Here is a 15,261-nt window from a genome sequence, read left to right as displayed (position 1 = left end):
GAAACCAGACGAAACACAGACAAGACTTCACCCAGGTGTGACATTTAATTACTAATATATTTACTTTTTTATATATTTACATGTGACTAATTGTCAGCAAGGGTTTCACTGTATTTTAGCAGTTAGCACTGCAGCAGTGGTTTGCTCAGTTGAATCTTTTCACCTGCTTGTCTTACCTCTGGTTAATAAAAAGGAGCCGCCCCCGCCGGAGCTACGGTGCAGGCACATTGGCTGTGCATGAAGGCGAATGTGGCGGGGGGGCATAGGTGCATAATACTACTACCACCATGCTTGACGGTAGGAATGGTGTTCCTGGGATTAAAGGCCTCACCTTTTATCCTACCAAACATATTGCTGGGTATTGTGGCCAAACAGCTCAATTTTTGTTTCATCTGACCACAAAACTTTCCTCTAGAAGGTCTTATCTTTGTCCATGTGATGTCACAATGTGCAAGTGTACATTGTAAAGTGTCCCACTTGAAGAATCGATCCGTGGTGAACACAATGAATCTCGTTCAAATCGACATAAGCGGTTGTCTACGTCAGTGTTTTTCAACCACTGTGCCGCGGCACACTAGTGTGCCGTGAGATACAATCTGGTGTGCCGTGGGAGATTATGTAATTTCACCTATTTGGGTTAAAAATATTTTTTGCAAACCAGTAATTATTGTCTGCAAATTATGTGTTGTTGTTGAGTTTCGGTGCTGTCTAGAGCTCGGCAGAGTAACAGTGTAATACTCTTCCATATCAGTAGGTGGCAGCCGGTAGCTAATTGCTTTGTAGATGTCGGAAACAGCGGGAGGCAGCGTGAAGGTAAAAAAGGTGTCTAATGCTTAAACCAAAAATAAACAAAAGATGAGTGCCCCTAAGAAAAGGCATTAAAGCTTAAGGAAGGCTATGCGGAACAAAACTAAAACTGAACTGGCTACAAAGTAAACAAAAACAGAATGCTGGATAACAGCAAAGACTTACTGTGGAGCAAAGACAATGTACATCCAAACATGACATGACAATCAACAATGTCCCCACAAAGAAGGATAAAAACAACTGAAATATTCTTGATTGCTTAAACAAAGTAGATGCGGGAAATAGCGTTCAAAGAAGACATAAAACTGCTACAGAAAAATACCAAAAAAAGAGAAAAAGCCACCAAAATAGGAGCACAAAACAAGAACTAAAACACTACACACAGGAAAACACCAAAAAACTCAAAATAAGTCAGGGCGTGATGTGACAGGTCGTGACAGTACACCTACTTTGAGACAAGAGCCATAGTGATGCATGGTTGGTTATGGTTTAAAGTCATATCCAACAATCGCGACTACGACTTTGTACTGTCAACTGAATTTCGTTGTTTAATGATTTCTGCTGGTGGTGTGCCTCCGCATTTTTTCAACGCAAAAAATGTGCCTTCGCTCAAAAAAGGTTGAAAAACACTGGTCTACGTAACTAGCTTTGACCATGTTGCCCATCCTTTCAAACGATCCTCCAACATACCAAAAAGAAAATAATTGGTGCCTTTTGTTAGTTGCTGTGGTACAATCCAGATTGACTGGCATGCTTTTATTTTGAAGCTTAATTTACACTGAACAGTAAGTACCTTTTTTTTTTCAAACACATTGTATGTCGCAGATACGGGTCGAGCATGTATGTCGACATCGACTCAAGCGGGCACCACTGATTTACATCAGTAATGTAGTTGATGGTACCGTGAGGCCCGTTTTGATTCATGTCCTGGGAGACTTCCCTCTTCTTCGGGCTCAGTAAGCAGGTCTGCTCATGTATTCCTCCATTGTCTGCTATCACAAAGAAGTTACACTGATAAGGTGAGTCACTTCTGTGAAAAACCCTCCTTCTCTGAGGGAGTGTGAAACCATACTGCACCTCCTGAAGCGCGTCGGCCTCCCCCATAGAGACACCCACAGCCACTCTGGAGGTTTCTAACACTTCTCCTCCCATCAGGAACTCGTCTAGGATGAAGTAGGCCTTTTCAAAGTTGAAAATAATGTCCAGCTCACATACCTGACGGGGAAAACAATTATACACAGGCTATACATGCATTTATTTTGGCTGTCAAAATTAACATGTTTACTAATGTGACTAATTTTAAAAAAGTATCGCATTAATTATGAACTTACACAACGTGGTTAAAACGTGATTCTGTGGGAAATACTTTGTGCAGCCCAGCCTATCCCTGACTCTACCTCCCAGAGTCACCACGTAATATGAGTTTAAGACTTCAAGGCTTTCAGTAAATACGCCTTTTGAACAAAACATCTTTGTTTTATGGGCTACAAAACAATTTAATGTATTAACTAATAATATATATCATACAGCGTTATTGTATATTTATTTATTTCCTTCCTTATTTTAATTACAAAACCCAAAACCAGTGAAGTTGACGCGTTGTGTAAATCGTAAATAAAAACAGAATACAATGATTTGCAAATCCTTTTCAACTTATATTCAGTTGAATAGACCGCCAAGACAAGATATTTAATGTTCGAACTGGAAAACTTTGTTTTTTTTTGCAAATATTAGCTCATTTGGAATTTGATGCCTGCTACATGTTTCAAAAAAGCTGGTACAAGTGGCGAAAAAGACTGAGAAAGTTGAGGAATGCTCATCAAACACTTATTTGGAACATCCCACAGGTGAACAGGCTAATTGAACAGGTGGGTGCCATGATTGGGTATAAAAGCAGCTTCCATGAAATACTCAGTCATTCAAAAACAAGGATGGGGTGAGGGTCACCACTTTGTGAACAAATGTGTGAGCATATTTAAGAACATTTCTCAACCAGCTATTGCAAGGAACTGAGCGATTTCACCATCTACGGTCCGTAATATCATCAAAAGGTTCAGAGAATCTGGATAAATCACTGCACGTAAGCAGGAAGGCTGAAAACCAACATTGAATGCCCGTGACCTTCGATCCCTCAGGCGGTTTTGCATCAAAAACCGACATCATTGTGGTCTGACGAGTCCACATTTCAAATAGTTTTTGAAAATTGTGGATGTCGTGGCCTCCGGACCCAAGAGGAAAAGAACCATCCGGACTGTTATAGGTGCAAAGTTGAAAAGCCAGCATCTGTGATGGTATGGGGGTGTATTAGTGCCCAAGACATGGGTAACTTACACATCTGTGAAGGCGCCATTAATGCTGAAAGGTACATACAGGTTTTGGAGCAACATATGTTGCCATCCAAGCAACGTTACCATGGACGCCCCTGCTTATTTCAGCAAGACAATGCCAAGCCACGTGATACAACAGCTTGGCTTCATAGTAAAAGAGTGCGGGTACTAGACTGGCCTGCCTGTAGTCCAGACCTGTCTCCCATTGAAAATGTGTGGCGTATTATGAAGCCTAAAATACCACAATGGAGACCCCGGACTGTTGAACAACTTAAGCTGTACATCAAGCAAGAATGGGAAAGAATTCCACCTGAAAAGCTTCAAAAATTGGTCTCCTCAGTTCCCAAATGTTTACTGAGTGTTGTTAAAAGGAAAGGCAATGTAACACAGTGGTAAACATGCCCCTGTGCCAACTTTTTTGCAACGTGTTGCTGCCATTAAATTCTAAGTTAATGATTATTTGCAAAAAAAAATTACGTTTCTCAGTTCAAACATTAAAATATCTTGTCTTTGCAGTTTATTAAATTGAATATAAGTTGAAAATTATTTGCAAATCATTGTATTCTCTTTTTATTTACGATTTACACAACGTGCCAACTTCACTGTTGTTGGGTTTTGTAAAATAAATGTTAATACATTGTATCTTAGAAGGGGAAAGGTGTCCAAAGCCCGAGGCATGCAGCAACACCATACATCACACCTACACTTACAAAAAAAAAAGGGAAAAAAGGTGAATATATTTCATTAATAATGGATGTTATTTTTTGAATAAGCTGAGGGACATTTAGAAAACAAGGTATGGGCTGAAAATGGTCTCTGGACATTGCTGCTTTGGGCTGAAAGTATAAAAACCTCAACTACAATGTCAATAAGGCTCGAAAGTGTAACGTGGGAAGGCAATGCTTTGTGGTTCTTGCTGGCGTCCGAATAGCTTATTTACATGGCTGAATTTAATACTCTGTCCTAAAGTTGTGTTATTTTCTTTAATGAATTCAAAACATGGGCCGAACGCGTGACATCAATAACTGCCAGAATGGTTGTCATGATCGCTTTAGGGGGAAAAAAAGATTTACATTCACTGTACAAACATACATACTGCATAAACATACTGTACATATACATACATACACTCATGCATATAATCACGTTTCATCAAACATATTACCGTTGTTGCCCTCTGGGAAACTGGGTAACATGGCACACTGACAAAGCATAAACTATTGTTACTATAACAATCTACAAGGTTAATATAGTTGGCTTTATTTCCCTCCATTTATCTGCTTTCTTTTGTATTTCAAGTTATCATTACATATATGTATTGTTACATTTGAAACAATTGTATTGTTGATAATAGAGCTCATTGTTGTTATTATTCATTATCAATAGTGCTATTTCTATTGGTATTTGTATTGCTCCATTTGTAGTGTAATAATGCTCATTGTCAATTCTGTATTATTATTTATTTCACTAACTGCTTCTTTGCTATCACTTTTACCATCATATTTGTACATATCCTATTTGCTGATGTTGTTGTTGTTGTTATTGTTGTTGTGTTTGCTGTTGTGGTTATCTCTCTGTCTTATTCCCCTCTTGTCCCCGCAATTTCCCCCTCTGTCTTCCTTTTTTTCCGCTTTCTATGCCCTCCTGCGCTGGCCCGGTTGCACCAAATAATAATATAAATCCATTTAACAAAGTCAAATACAAATAAGGCAACGAGAGAAGTATCCCACACTAAAGTACATTTGTACAGCCGATATGGGCATCTACATCAACAATATGATTTGCCAGAGTAGCTGGACAGGACAAAAAATTAAAAAAAATTAAAAAATGATTTGGTGAGATTTGTCCGATTTCCATCCATCTTCAAAGCCAAGGAAGTTGAGTTTGTGAGCCAATGAAGAGACGATGAATAGCCTGGATAGCAGCTGTGAGATGATCAAAGATCACTTTTAACGCCATCACCTGGTACAACCTGTTGTCTTCACGACATTTTCATATTGGTTAGTTTAAATCAAAGCCTGTTTTATTATGTTGCACACATAGCATTTAGTAATATGTTAGCATTAGCTAAGCTAAACTAAGCTAGCTGCCGGTTATGAACAACGTACAGTATTTGGGGATAAAAAGCAATACACTTACTCATAGATCAAGACTTCAAATATTTCCCATGTTAATGCACAGTGTATTTCAGACTTGAAAAACATTTAATTTGAAACAGATTCCTCCAGGCGACACCACACAGTGACAAGTCCTCTTGACTAACCTCTGAAAGGACGACAGTCTTCTTTTTGTGATGTAAAATTCCGAGGTTTTGCACAAACACAAAGTGGGTTTGTCCGTGAGTCTTTACCGACTTGGCATTCCAAAATGATTTGGCCTGTATAAAACACTGACTCCGATGACAACCGAGATACAGGACACGTTTGCTCAAATCTCATCTATTGGACGTGCTAATATGCATCAATTCCACGGATCTTACTTATTTTTTCAGGGCAGTGAACCTTTGGAACAGAGTCCAGTTTGTTTCAATACAGTCCATTGATATTTTTTAATTTTCTACATTCCATTTTAATCTAGTTAGTTGCTGTATCTCACAATAACGCTGGTTGAGTACAGCCATGTAAACAAAAACTTTGTGCAGCAACAATTGCTACCCAGTCCTCACAATGCATTGCAAAATCACGGCAGAGAGATTTGGTGGCTTAGGGTTCGGGTGTAATTGTTTATATGTCTCTGATGGTAACATCAATCAGACTGAGGAGTAAAAGTTAGCACTTTTTTTGTGAACTGTTACCCAGCATCACGTCGATGTGTCGCTGAAGTTTCCACAGCCTGTAGAAATATACGTATGGCAGTTGTGGAGTTGGCTTGACACCAACGTTAGTATTAATAAATCTCAACTTTACCGTGAAAAAGGGCATGCAGAAGGTTTTTCTTCGTACAAAAGCTTGTTACATGAGGGCTAAGGCCTTTTAGTCGCCCTTGATCAAAGCCCTCTGCTAGGTTCACTGTGATGGTTACAGTGAGGACACATTATTAAGTTAAAGTTGAAGTACCAATGATTGTCACACACACAAGGTGTGGCGAAATTATTCTCAGCATTTGACCCATTACCCTTGATCACCCCCTGAGAGGTGGGCGTAGCAGTGAGCAGCAGCGGTGGCCGCGCCCGGGAATTATTTTTGGTGATTTAACCCCCCAATTCCAACCCTTAATGCTGAGTGCTAAGCATGGAGGTAAAGGGTCCCATTTTTCATAGTCTTTGGTAGGACGAGGCCGGGGTTTGAACTCACAACCTACCAATCTCATATGCGAAGCACAGCACGTACTTGCAAATGCAAAGATGTAATGAGCACATGTAACCAGAATTAATTAGACTTCCTTCAAGGTTGAACTGTTAACAAGAGTGAACAGAAAATTGTGGAGCATCGTATTTGACTTCTTGGCTGACGCAGGATGACAAACTCAGACGGTGGATGGTACTGACATCCTGACTCAACAGTGGAAATAAAGTCGCTTCCGGATGCGCTGTTTTGTGGGCGGTCTTATTTACGTGGCTCACCTTCGGCAGCGTCTTCTCCCCGTCATCTTTGTTGTAGCGGTGTAGCGTGCAAGGACGGGTGTGGAAGAAGTGTCAAAAGAGGGAGCTAACTGTTCTAATGACATTCAGATTTTACTTAAATCAAAAATGGAGCAGCATCTCCTCATCCGGAAACAACAACACCGGAAATATGTCCCGTGAAAAACTGTCCGACCGGAACTCTAATAACTAAAGTTCCTTGGGTGAATAATGTAAACTCACTACACCGGTACGTTTTAGCGCTTTCATGGCGAGTTTACTGACAGATATAAGTAAGAACTTTACACTACTTTATATTAGAAATGGCAACAACGGAGGATGAATGCGACATAACAAGAAGATAGAGAAAAAGAAGAAGCTTATCGACTACGGTGTCGGCACGGACTACAAAGGCGGACACGCACAATTTTTCAGGATTTATGCAGATCCCAAATACAGATCAGCAGGTACCAGAAGGTAAGAAAATTTTATTTTGCATAGTATTGCGAAACAAAACGCCAGATAATTGGTCTTACCTTATACACACACCATAATAATACTCGTATGATTAATGCGCCGACAATCCCTCAAGCGGTGCAGCTTCTTAGCTTACCAAAGTCGTACTAAAACATTTTGATAGATTTTTGATCGCCCTATATATGTGTAATATTCTATATTTTCAATGGAACATATACAATTTTGGTGTTGTTTACTTGAGTCATATTGCCATCATATTGCAGTCTACACATATCTCTTATGTTTGACTGCCATCTACTGGTCACACTTATCATTACACCATGTACCAAATAAAATTGCTTCGAGGTCGGTAAGCAAAACCAGAATTATTCTATACATTAAGCGCAGTGGGTTATAAGGCGCACTTATAAAGGATTTTAAGTGCGCCTTATAGTCCAGAAAATATGTTACTTTATTACATGTGGTGGCAAACAAATACACACACGTTTGTAAAAGAAACATGACTTACGTTGCCAAAGTATTTATCCAGCAGCTCGACATATCTGTGTAGAACTTCCAGGCTCAGCAGCTCATTATCTTGATCTTCTTGACCAGCACAGAAATACAGGCTGGCATATCTGCATTGAGAACAATTACTGTTATTATATATCACTGGGGAAAGAACAATATTTTTTTATACTTCAATTACAATGACATATGATCCATCCGGATAGAATCAACATCAAGGGTGGTTTCATTATTGGATTAGTACTACTTTTTATGTATATTTTCATAAATACAGTATCTGTGTGTTTTGTGTTGTGTTTTTCAAATACTGTATCTTGTTATATTCATTCACAAACTCGGGGAATAAGTTCTTGGACAATTTGGGGGGAATGCCAAAAGATTTTAAATTAGAGGAATCAGATCAATATTTAGTTTGTTCTATATGCTTTATTCTGCTCAAATAATTGTATGTAATTAAAGGGAATATTGTATTATTTTCTTAAAATTTTTACATTGTCTTGCACATTTGTTTGTGATTTTTTTTTTTAAATATATATGAATAAAAGGCTAAATCAAATAATTCAATGATCTTAAAAACATTTTTAAGTAAAAGTATCAACAACATACTGTAGGTATGTGTGTATTTGCCGCTGGCTGGATCTCCGCAGTGGTCATTCAGATCATTTTGCGCTTGATCACGCTATGGTGAGTAACTTTTTTCTGAGTTCTACTGCGTTCGCGTTGTTTTCATCACCACTGTACACCAATACTCATGACGTAGAACACATACAGTATCCTAATTTATCCAGAATATCGAAATGTTCGGATTGGACAAGTACTTTGCGCCACAAAGCTCTGCCAAGATTTTGCAAGTTAACACTCGACAAAACTCCTCTGCAAACAATCTACAGTGAGTAACATGTTCATTAGAATTCCTATAATACAGGTTATACATTTATTTTTTTAAATTGATCGATTTGCACACTGACTCTTTGTTTTGTGACTCACAAGTCAAGTCCGAGCAGCCATGTTTACCAAATTTTCTATCACTTCCAACGCTAATTTAATGAACGGAATCAATTAAAAATACATTGTAAATGTGAAACCTCTTTTTTATGTTTCTTTGTTTAGCAAGCGTTCCAATGATGCCAACCATTTTAAAGTGGGGGAAATATTGGGAAAGTTACGATATTTTTAACAAAAAATCTTGAGCACCATTGACTTTGTATGGAAGAAGTTAAACATTGAATTAGCGCACTTTCACATGTTTTAAAAAAGTCTATAACTTTCTTAATATCTATTACAGAAAAAAGTTATACTCACTGGAACTTTATTTCCAAGACCTGTGTGATAATACTGGTTTCATTTAAATCAATATAATTTTTCACATTTTACACACAAACCTTGCAACGGGCTCAGTATTAACTTGGTATTGGATTAATATAAGTGGCCAAATGTAAAATTATACCACATTTTTCTGGCTAAAATATATTTTTAATACTCTTTCATTACTGATACCGATATCAACCGATACCGATATCAACCGATACCGATACATATAGTTGTGGAATTAACACATTGTTATGCCTAATTTGGACAACCAGGTATGGTGAAGATAAGGTCCTTTTTTTAAAAATTAATAAAATAAAATAAGATAAAACAATTTCAAACATTTTCTTGAATAAAAAAGAAAGTAAAACAATATAAAAACAGTTACATAGAAACTAGTAATTAATGAAAATGAGCAAAATTAACTGTTAAAGGTTAGTACTATTAGTGGATCAGCAGCACGCACAATCATGTGTGCTTACGGACTGTATCCCTGCAGACTGTATTGATATATATTGATATATAATGTAGGAACCACAATATTAATAACAGAAAGAAACAATCCCTTTGTGTGAATGAGTGTGAATGAGTGTAAATGGGGGAGGGAGGTTTTTTGGGTTGGTGCACTAATTGTAAGTGTATCTTGTGTTTTTTACGTTGATTTAATAAAAAAAATAAATAAAAAAAACGATACCGATAAAAAACAAAACGATACCGATAATTTCCGATATTACATTTTAAAGCATTTATCGGCCGATATTATCGGACATCTCTAATATATATATATACATACATACATACACGTATATATATATATATATATATATATATATATATATATATATATATATATATATATATATATATATATATATATATATATATATATATATATATATATATATATATATATATATATATATGTAGTCGAGGTTTCCGTGGTTTATCCGTTATATAGTGCTCAATACCGGGGTAGAGCGAAATATATGTTTGGTCAGGAAAAAACACGAAGGCTATTTCATCCCTACAAGCATGTTTTGCAGGTTTCCCTGCTCTTCAGGGAATTTTATAAAAATCAATTATAAAATCCCCCGAAGAGCAGGGAAACCTGTGAAACAGGCTTGTAGAGATGAATCAGCCTCTGTGTTTTTTCCTGACCTAACGTATATATATATATATATATATATATATATATATATATATATATATATATATATATATATATATATATATATATATATATATATATATATATATATATATATATATATATATATATATATATACATATATATATATATATATATATATATATATATATGTATATATACAGTATATATACATACATATATATATATATATATATATATATATATATATATATATATATATATATATATATATATATATATATATACAGTATATATACATATATATATATATATATATATATATATATATATATATATTTTTTTTTTTTTTTAAATGTTTGTTTGTTTTTTGTCCCATGATCTTGAAAAATGTCAAGTAAGAGTACAGTATCACTGGCCCTGTATTTACTTCGAAACAATACCCACATTTGCAGTACAACCTACGATCACTGATAGTATTGTTTTGCAGAATAGAATTGACATTAGCACTTTGTAAGGGAAGATTTGCTTGTATCTTGATCGAATTGTGTACAATGTTGAGAATAATGTATCAGTTTCGGTAGACTAGCTTAAGTTGTAAAAAGAAATGAAAGCCTCAGGCAGACCTTTAGCCTTTGGAGGCGTGTTTAACTACGGGATAAAATAGCTGCTCACAATGTGTTATCTGTGTGTTATGCAGCCTCAACAAGTTAATCAGTGAACAATAGTCCGATGCACACACCTTTTGTAGACAATCTTGAGGTCCCTCCATTGGAGGAAGTTGCATGAACGTGGTAGACGGGCCAACACAATCGCCATCATGTCCCTGATAACCTTCTTCTTCTCCCGATCCGTCAGAGGCGTGAACCACTTCTGCAGGCGCAGCTTTCCTTGCTTGCTAAACAGCAACAAGAAGCGTATCTGGAGAGCACATAGTTAAAAACACTAAGTTATAAACACAGCAAAGTATTTAAGCACAGTTCAAGCTGTGGTTCAGGTAATAAACATTATCAAATCATACTTTGTGGATGACGAACCACGTTGCAGCAGACAGTAAGCACATATTAACAGAAAATTAACAAGTAAATGAATAAGAGTTTAGATAAGGGATAATATAACAACTGGTGGTGTGTCAGCATTGTCAGTCAGTCAGTACATAACATGGAAGATGGTGGATCGACCCATCAATTGGTGATGTTGATTTTAATGGGAGTGTCAGTAAATAACCGATACTACAGTGATCAGATCATTATTGTCATTTTCTCAAAAAAATGTTTGTGTTGTTTTTGTTAATGTTTACAAACTAATAAAAAAAATACAAAAATAGATCCCTGGACACAGGAGGACTTTAAAAACTAAAATAATTTCAATGAGTAATAGATGGTAGTTTTTGCTTTTGTTTAGTTATTTGTACTATTGACTTTGTTTTACTTAAACATTTGTATGTAATAAAAAAGAATAAACTTGTTTAAATATTATGTTGATATTGATTGTTAATAGTACTTACCATAAATACATTTAAAAATGGACAGTTAATACATGTGACCTGTATCGGTATTGGTATCAGCAGATCTCACTCATGCATGATTGATATCAGAATTGGCAGCATCCCCTCTTGATCATGACATCCCTCCTTAACATGGTTAACATAGCAAGAGTTAGCATTAGTATCTAACAGCAGCCTACTGTACTGTTTCTGTACTTTTTACGCCTTCACTCACTGCTCACCAACTTTGTATCACCTAGCTGTCCATCCTTTTAACTAGGGTTGTGCGATATAGACTATGTAACTTATATAAATGTGACTGATATTAGCGCTTTTAATACAATCGTCTATAACATTGCATGTTGGTGACCAGTGTTCTGAAAATTACTTTTAAAAAGTAATTAATTATAGTTACTGGTTACTTTAAAAAAAAAAAATTTTAAAAAGTAACTAAATTACTAATGGAATTACTCTTAAATAAATGTAATGAATTACTTGGGAAAGTAATTAATACGTTACTTAAAAAAAACTTCAAATACATTTTCAGTTTGCTATATAGAGCACAGTGTGCATGTGTCTGTGCGTTTAAAAGGCGGGGCCTGTTGCCAAGTGACGTGCGACATCATCGAGGGTTTCAACGGAGCTGTGTTTGTTGGCTTTAGCAGTTAGCAGTGGCACCAGCTCTTTTTGAATCTTTTCACCGGATAGTGTTACCTCTGGTTAATAAAGTGATTGAATGTACTTCGGTGGCTGTCATATTTTTTTGTCAACAAACGGTGTATTGTTTGGATGGTAAGTTTGTCACTTCAATCATTGTTTTGTTTTTCATTATTCCCATTGTGTACGTGTGTGTAAGTTGTTGTCTGCTGTGTCACAGTGTGACGTTGCGTCTTCCTATTTGATATCAAGTTCCCTATTGACATAAATAAAACCATATCAAAAGTAGCGTGCCACGTTACATCAAGCTATTGCTAACGGCATTGTAACGGACCTAAAGATAATTAGTTAGATTACTCGTTACGAGTAGAGGCGTGTCACGATCAAGGAAGTGGTGGGGAGCTGAAGTGAACCCAATTGCAAGGGAGGAAAAGGCAACACTATAGTGCTGCTAAAAAATGTTTATTCCAAAACCATTGAGGGAACGCAGTATTCAAAAGTACTACATAAAACCTAACAGGACGATATGAAGCGTCTAGTGCGTTTGCTTTAAGGCTAAGGTTCCTGCTTCCAGGCCCTCTTGCTTTCAGCTCTCTCCGCTGGCTAGCCACAGTGCGAAAAGGAGGTTGAATGTGTAAGTAGGGTTGGGTATCGTTTGAATTCGAACGATTCCTATTCCGATTCTTTGTTTCGATTCCGATTCCTGGCGATTCTCGATCCAGATTCTTTTAAGAGGCAGGGTCAAAAAAAAGTTTAGGATATTTTAAATGAGCTAGCTAACCTACAGTCTTTCTGAATGAAATAGTCTGACATTCTCCATCAATTTTAATTCTATTAACTTTTTATGAACTTTACTATAAATTCCTCACAGGGCTGTTTTCAACTAGAATATAAATATCAAATCTATGAACTTGAATATAAATATTATAAATTATGAATACATTTTCCCAGGGGTACACTTTCCTCAAGAGAACTTTATTTTTGAAAACCTCATGAAAACACATTTACACATACTGTAAGTGTATGATGCTGCAGGAAACCTCATGAAAACACCTTTACACATAAGTGTATGATGCTGCAGGAAACCTCATGAAAACACATTTACACACACAAGTGTATGATGCTGCAGGTACTTAAAAATGTTACCGTGCTCCCACTGATGGGCTAACCTGGTGCAGAAAAGCAAATAAACAATAAGAAAAGACTTGCAAAACCCAGTCCAGATTAGCAGCAGGTACAGTATAAAATCAGAGACAGTTCTTGTTTAGGAAAATGACCATATCCGCCTTCTCAGGCAGGATGCGTGAGCGTTCTGGACAGATAGTGTCTCCTGCTGTGGAAAATACACGTTCGCTGGGTGTGGAAGAAGCTTGAACGCATAAATAGGAGAAAACGAGATCTGACAGCAAAGGATAAGTCTTTTGTTGGTTCCACCACCATGCAGCAGGGTCGTCAGGCATAAGTATCGGTGGAACGTCCTGGTACATCTGCAGCTCTCTCTCCACTCGTTTCTTGATGGACATGGAGCTCTGTTATTTCGCGGTTATTTCATTTTTTTTTGTAAAGTAAAGCCACACTTTCGACCGCCGACGCCCGCTATCCATGCTTGAGCTTGACTGACTCGCTCGGCTATGCTAACACTTCCGGCGGTGGGCGCTTCTTCGTTGGTGTTCAGCGTCTTCTTCTTCCGGTCGGGGGACATATTTTTTTCCGGTCGGCGGACTGGGTATCGAAACTAGGAATCGAAATTTAAACTTTTAAACGATTCCGGGAGAATCGGAAAGTTAGTCCCGGTTCCAATCGATACTCGATACTCGATACCCAACCCTATGTGTAAGTCTTCCCTGTCAGTACACAGCCCCTAAAACTTCAAGAGTCCTGGTGTGCCTCCACGTGACCACACTTAGATACTGGGCGCCTTGCGTCTCCAGGCTAAACACCAGGGGATCTCGGAGCAGCAAGGGGCCCCGGAGGTAGTGTGCTATGGCCCACTGATGTGTGGACATGCCTTGGCACGCTATCAACCCTTGTCCTACCTATGGGTTAAATAGCAGCCTGAGATGGCCACGATCTTGCACAATGGGCTATCCAGCAGCGCCACGGGGAAGGTGTCTTCAGTTCTCCTGACTTCATAGCAGGGTTTCCGGACACCCCCTGCCGTCAAACTCAGTAGCCAGTCGTTTTGACTTGTCTTGCCATTGGCACCAGTTGAGGTCGACCAAGCGTGTGGTATTGCACAAGCTCCCTATGACTCTAATCTCTTCACTGTGCAGGCTTTCTCCCCTCTCCAATTTAAAGTCCTGCGGCGATGGTGGGGAAGTGATAGGGGCAGGACCTGGATGGGACTGGCAGCTCCTAGCTTACCCACTGCACGTATGGCGGTGCAGACGTGAAGGTCTGTATGGGGCTGGGATGGAGCAACAGTCTCTTTTGGCAGCTTTCTGCGTGACCGAGCAGCCTTTTTTAGAGACCACGCTGCTTGCCTCTATCTGAGGACGGGCTTAGAAAAGGTGGCCTAGACATTTCTCACTCCAAACTACTCCCGGACAGGAAACCGCGCCCATCGGGACATCCTTATAGCGGTCAGAATACAAAAAGAATACTCGAAGACAGTACCTGCCCACAACACCTGAAAATAGCAACATGGAATATATGGACATTAACAGACTCCAGAGGCCACACGGTTGACCAACCGCACAGGCGCTGAACTCATTAAGTACGACATCGATATTGCAGCCATCAGTGAAACACGCCTGGCATCTGAGGATTCCCTCAATGAGATTGGCGAGGGCTACAACTTTTTCTGGAAGGGTCTCCCAGAAGAGGCTGCCAGAATTCATGGGGTAGGTTCTGCAATAAAATTGTCCCTTCTCGGTCACTTACCAGAATCCCCTGTTGATATCGGCAAATGCTTCATGAGCCTTTATAGTCCATGGCTTCCGAGAGATACGCACCAATTATTAGTGCCTACACCCCCAAACTCCCTTCAGCCGAAGACGTCAA

At 38.1% G+C, this 15,261-nt stretch overlaps 1 protein-coding gene across 2 annotated transcripts in view; it reads right to left on the bottom strand.

The window, feature by feature from the left end:
- Positions 1-1,514: 1,514 nt before the first annotated feature.
- ap1s3a (adaptor related protein complex 1 subunit sigma 3a) overlaps positions 1,515-15,261 on the bottom strand; it is a 40,385-nt gene continuing 26,638 nt past the window's right edge. The window contains exons 2-5 of one of the 2 annotated variants that reach the window (XM_062068598.1): positions 10,858-11,036; positions 7,679-7,787; positions 1,885-2,022; positions 1,515-1,799 (exon numbers count right to left, since the gene is read on the bottom strand). In XM_062068598.1, coding sequence (XP_061924582.1) covers positions 1,761-1,799; positions 1,885-2,022; positions 7,679-7,787; positions 10,858-11,036 — 465 coding nt within the window. In that variant the 3' untranslated portion in view covers positions 1,515-1,760. The remainder of the gene's footprint in view (positions 1,800-1,884; positions 2,023-7,678; positions 7,788-10,857; positions 11,037-15,261) is intronic. The other variant, XM_062068599.1, reaches the window with a different exon arrangement.

Source organism: Entelurus aequoreus, linkage group LG13 (genome assembly GCF_033978785.1).
Source record: "Entelurus aequoreus isolate RoL-2023_Sb linkage group LG13, RoL_Eaeq_v1.1, whole genome shotgun sequence".
NCBI lineage: Eukaryota > Metazoa > Chordata > Actinopteri > Syngnathiformes > Syngnathidae > Entelurus > Entelurus aequoreus.
The sequence above is the reverse complement of the archived record's forward strand: the minus strand, read 5'-3'. Positions and strand labels throughout refer to the sequence as shown.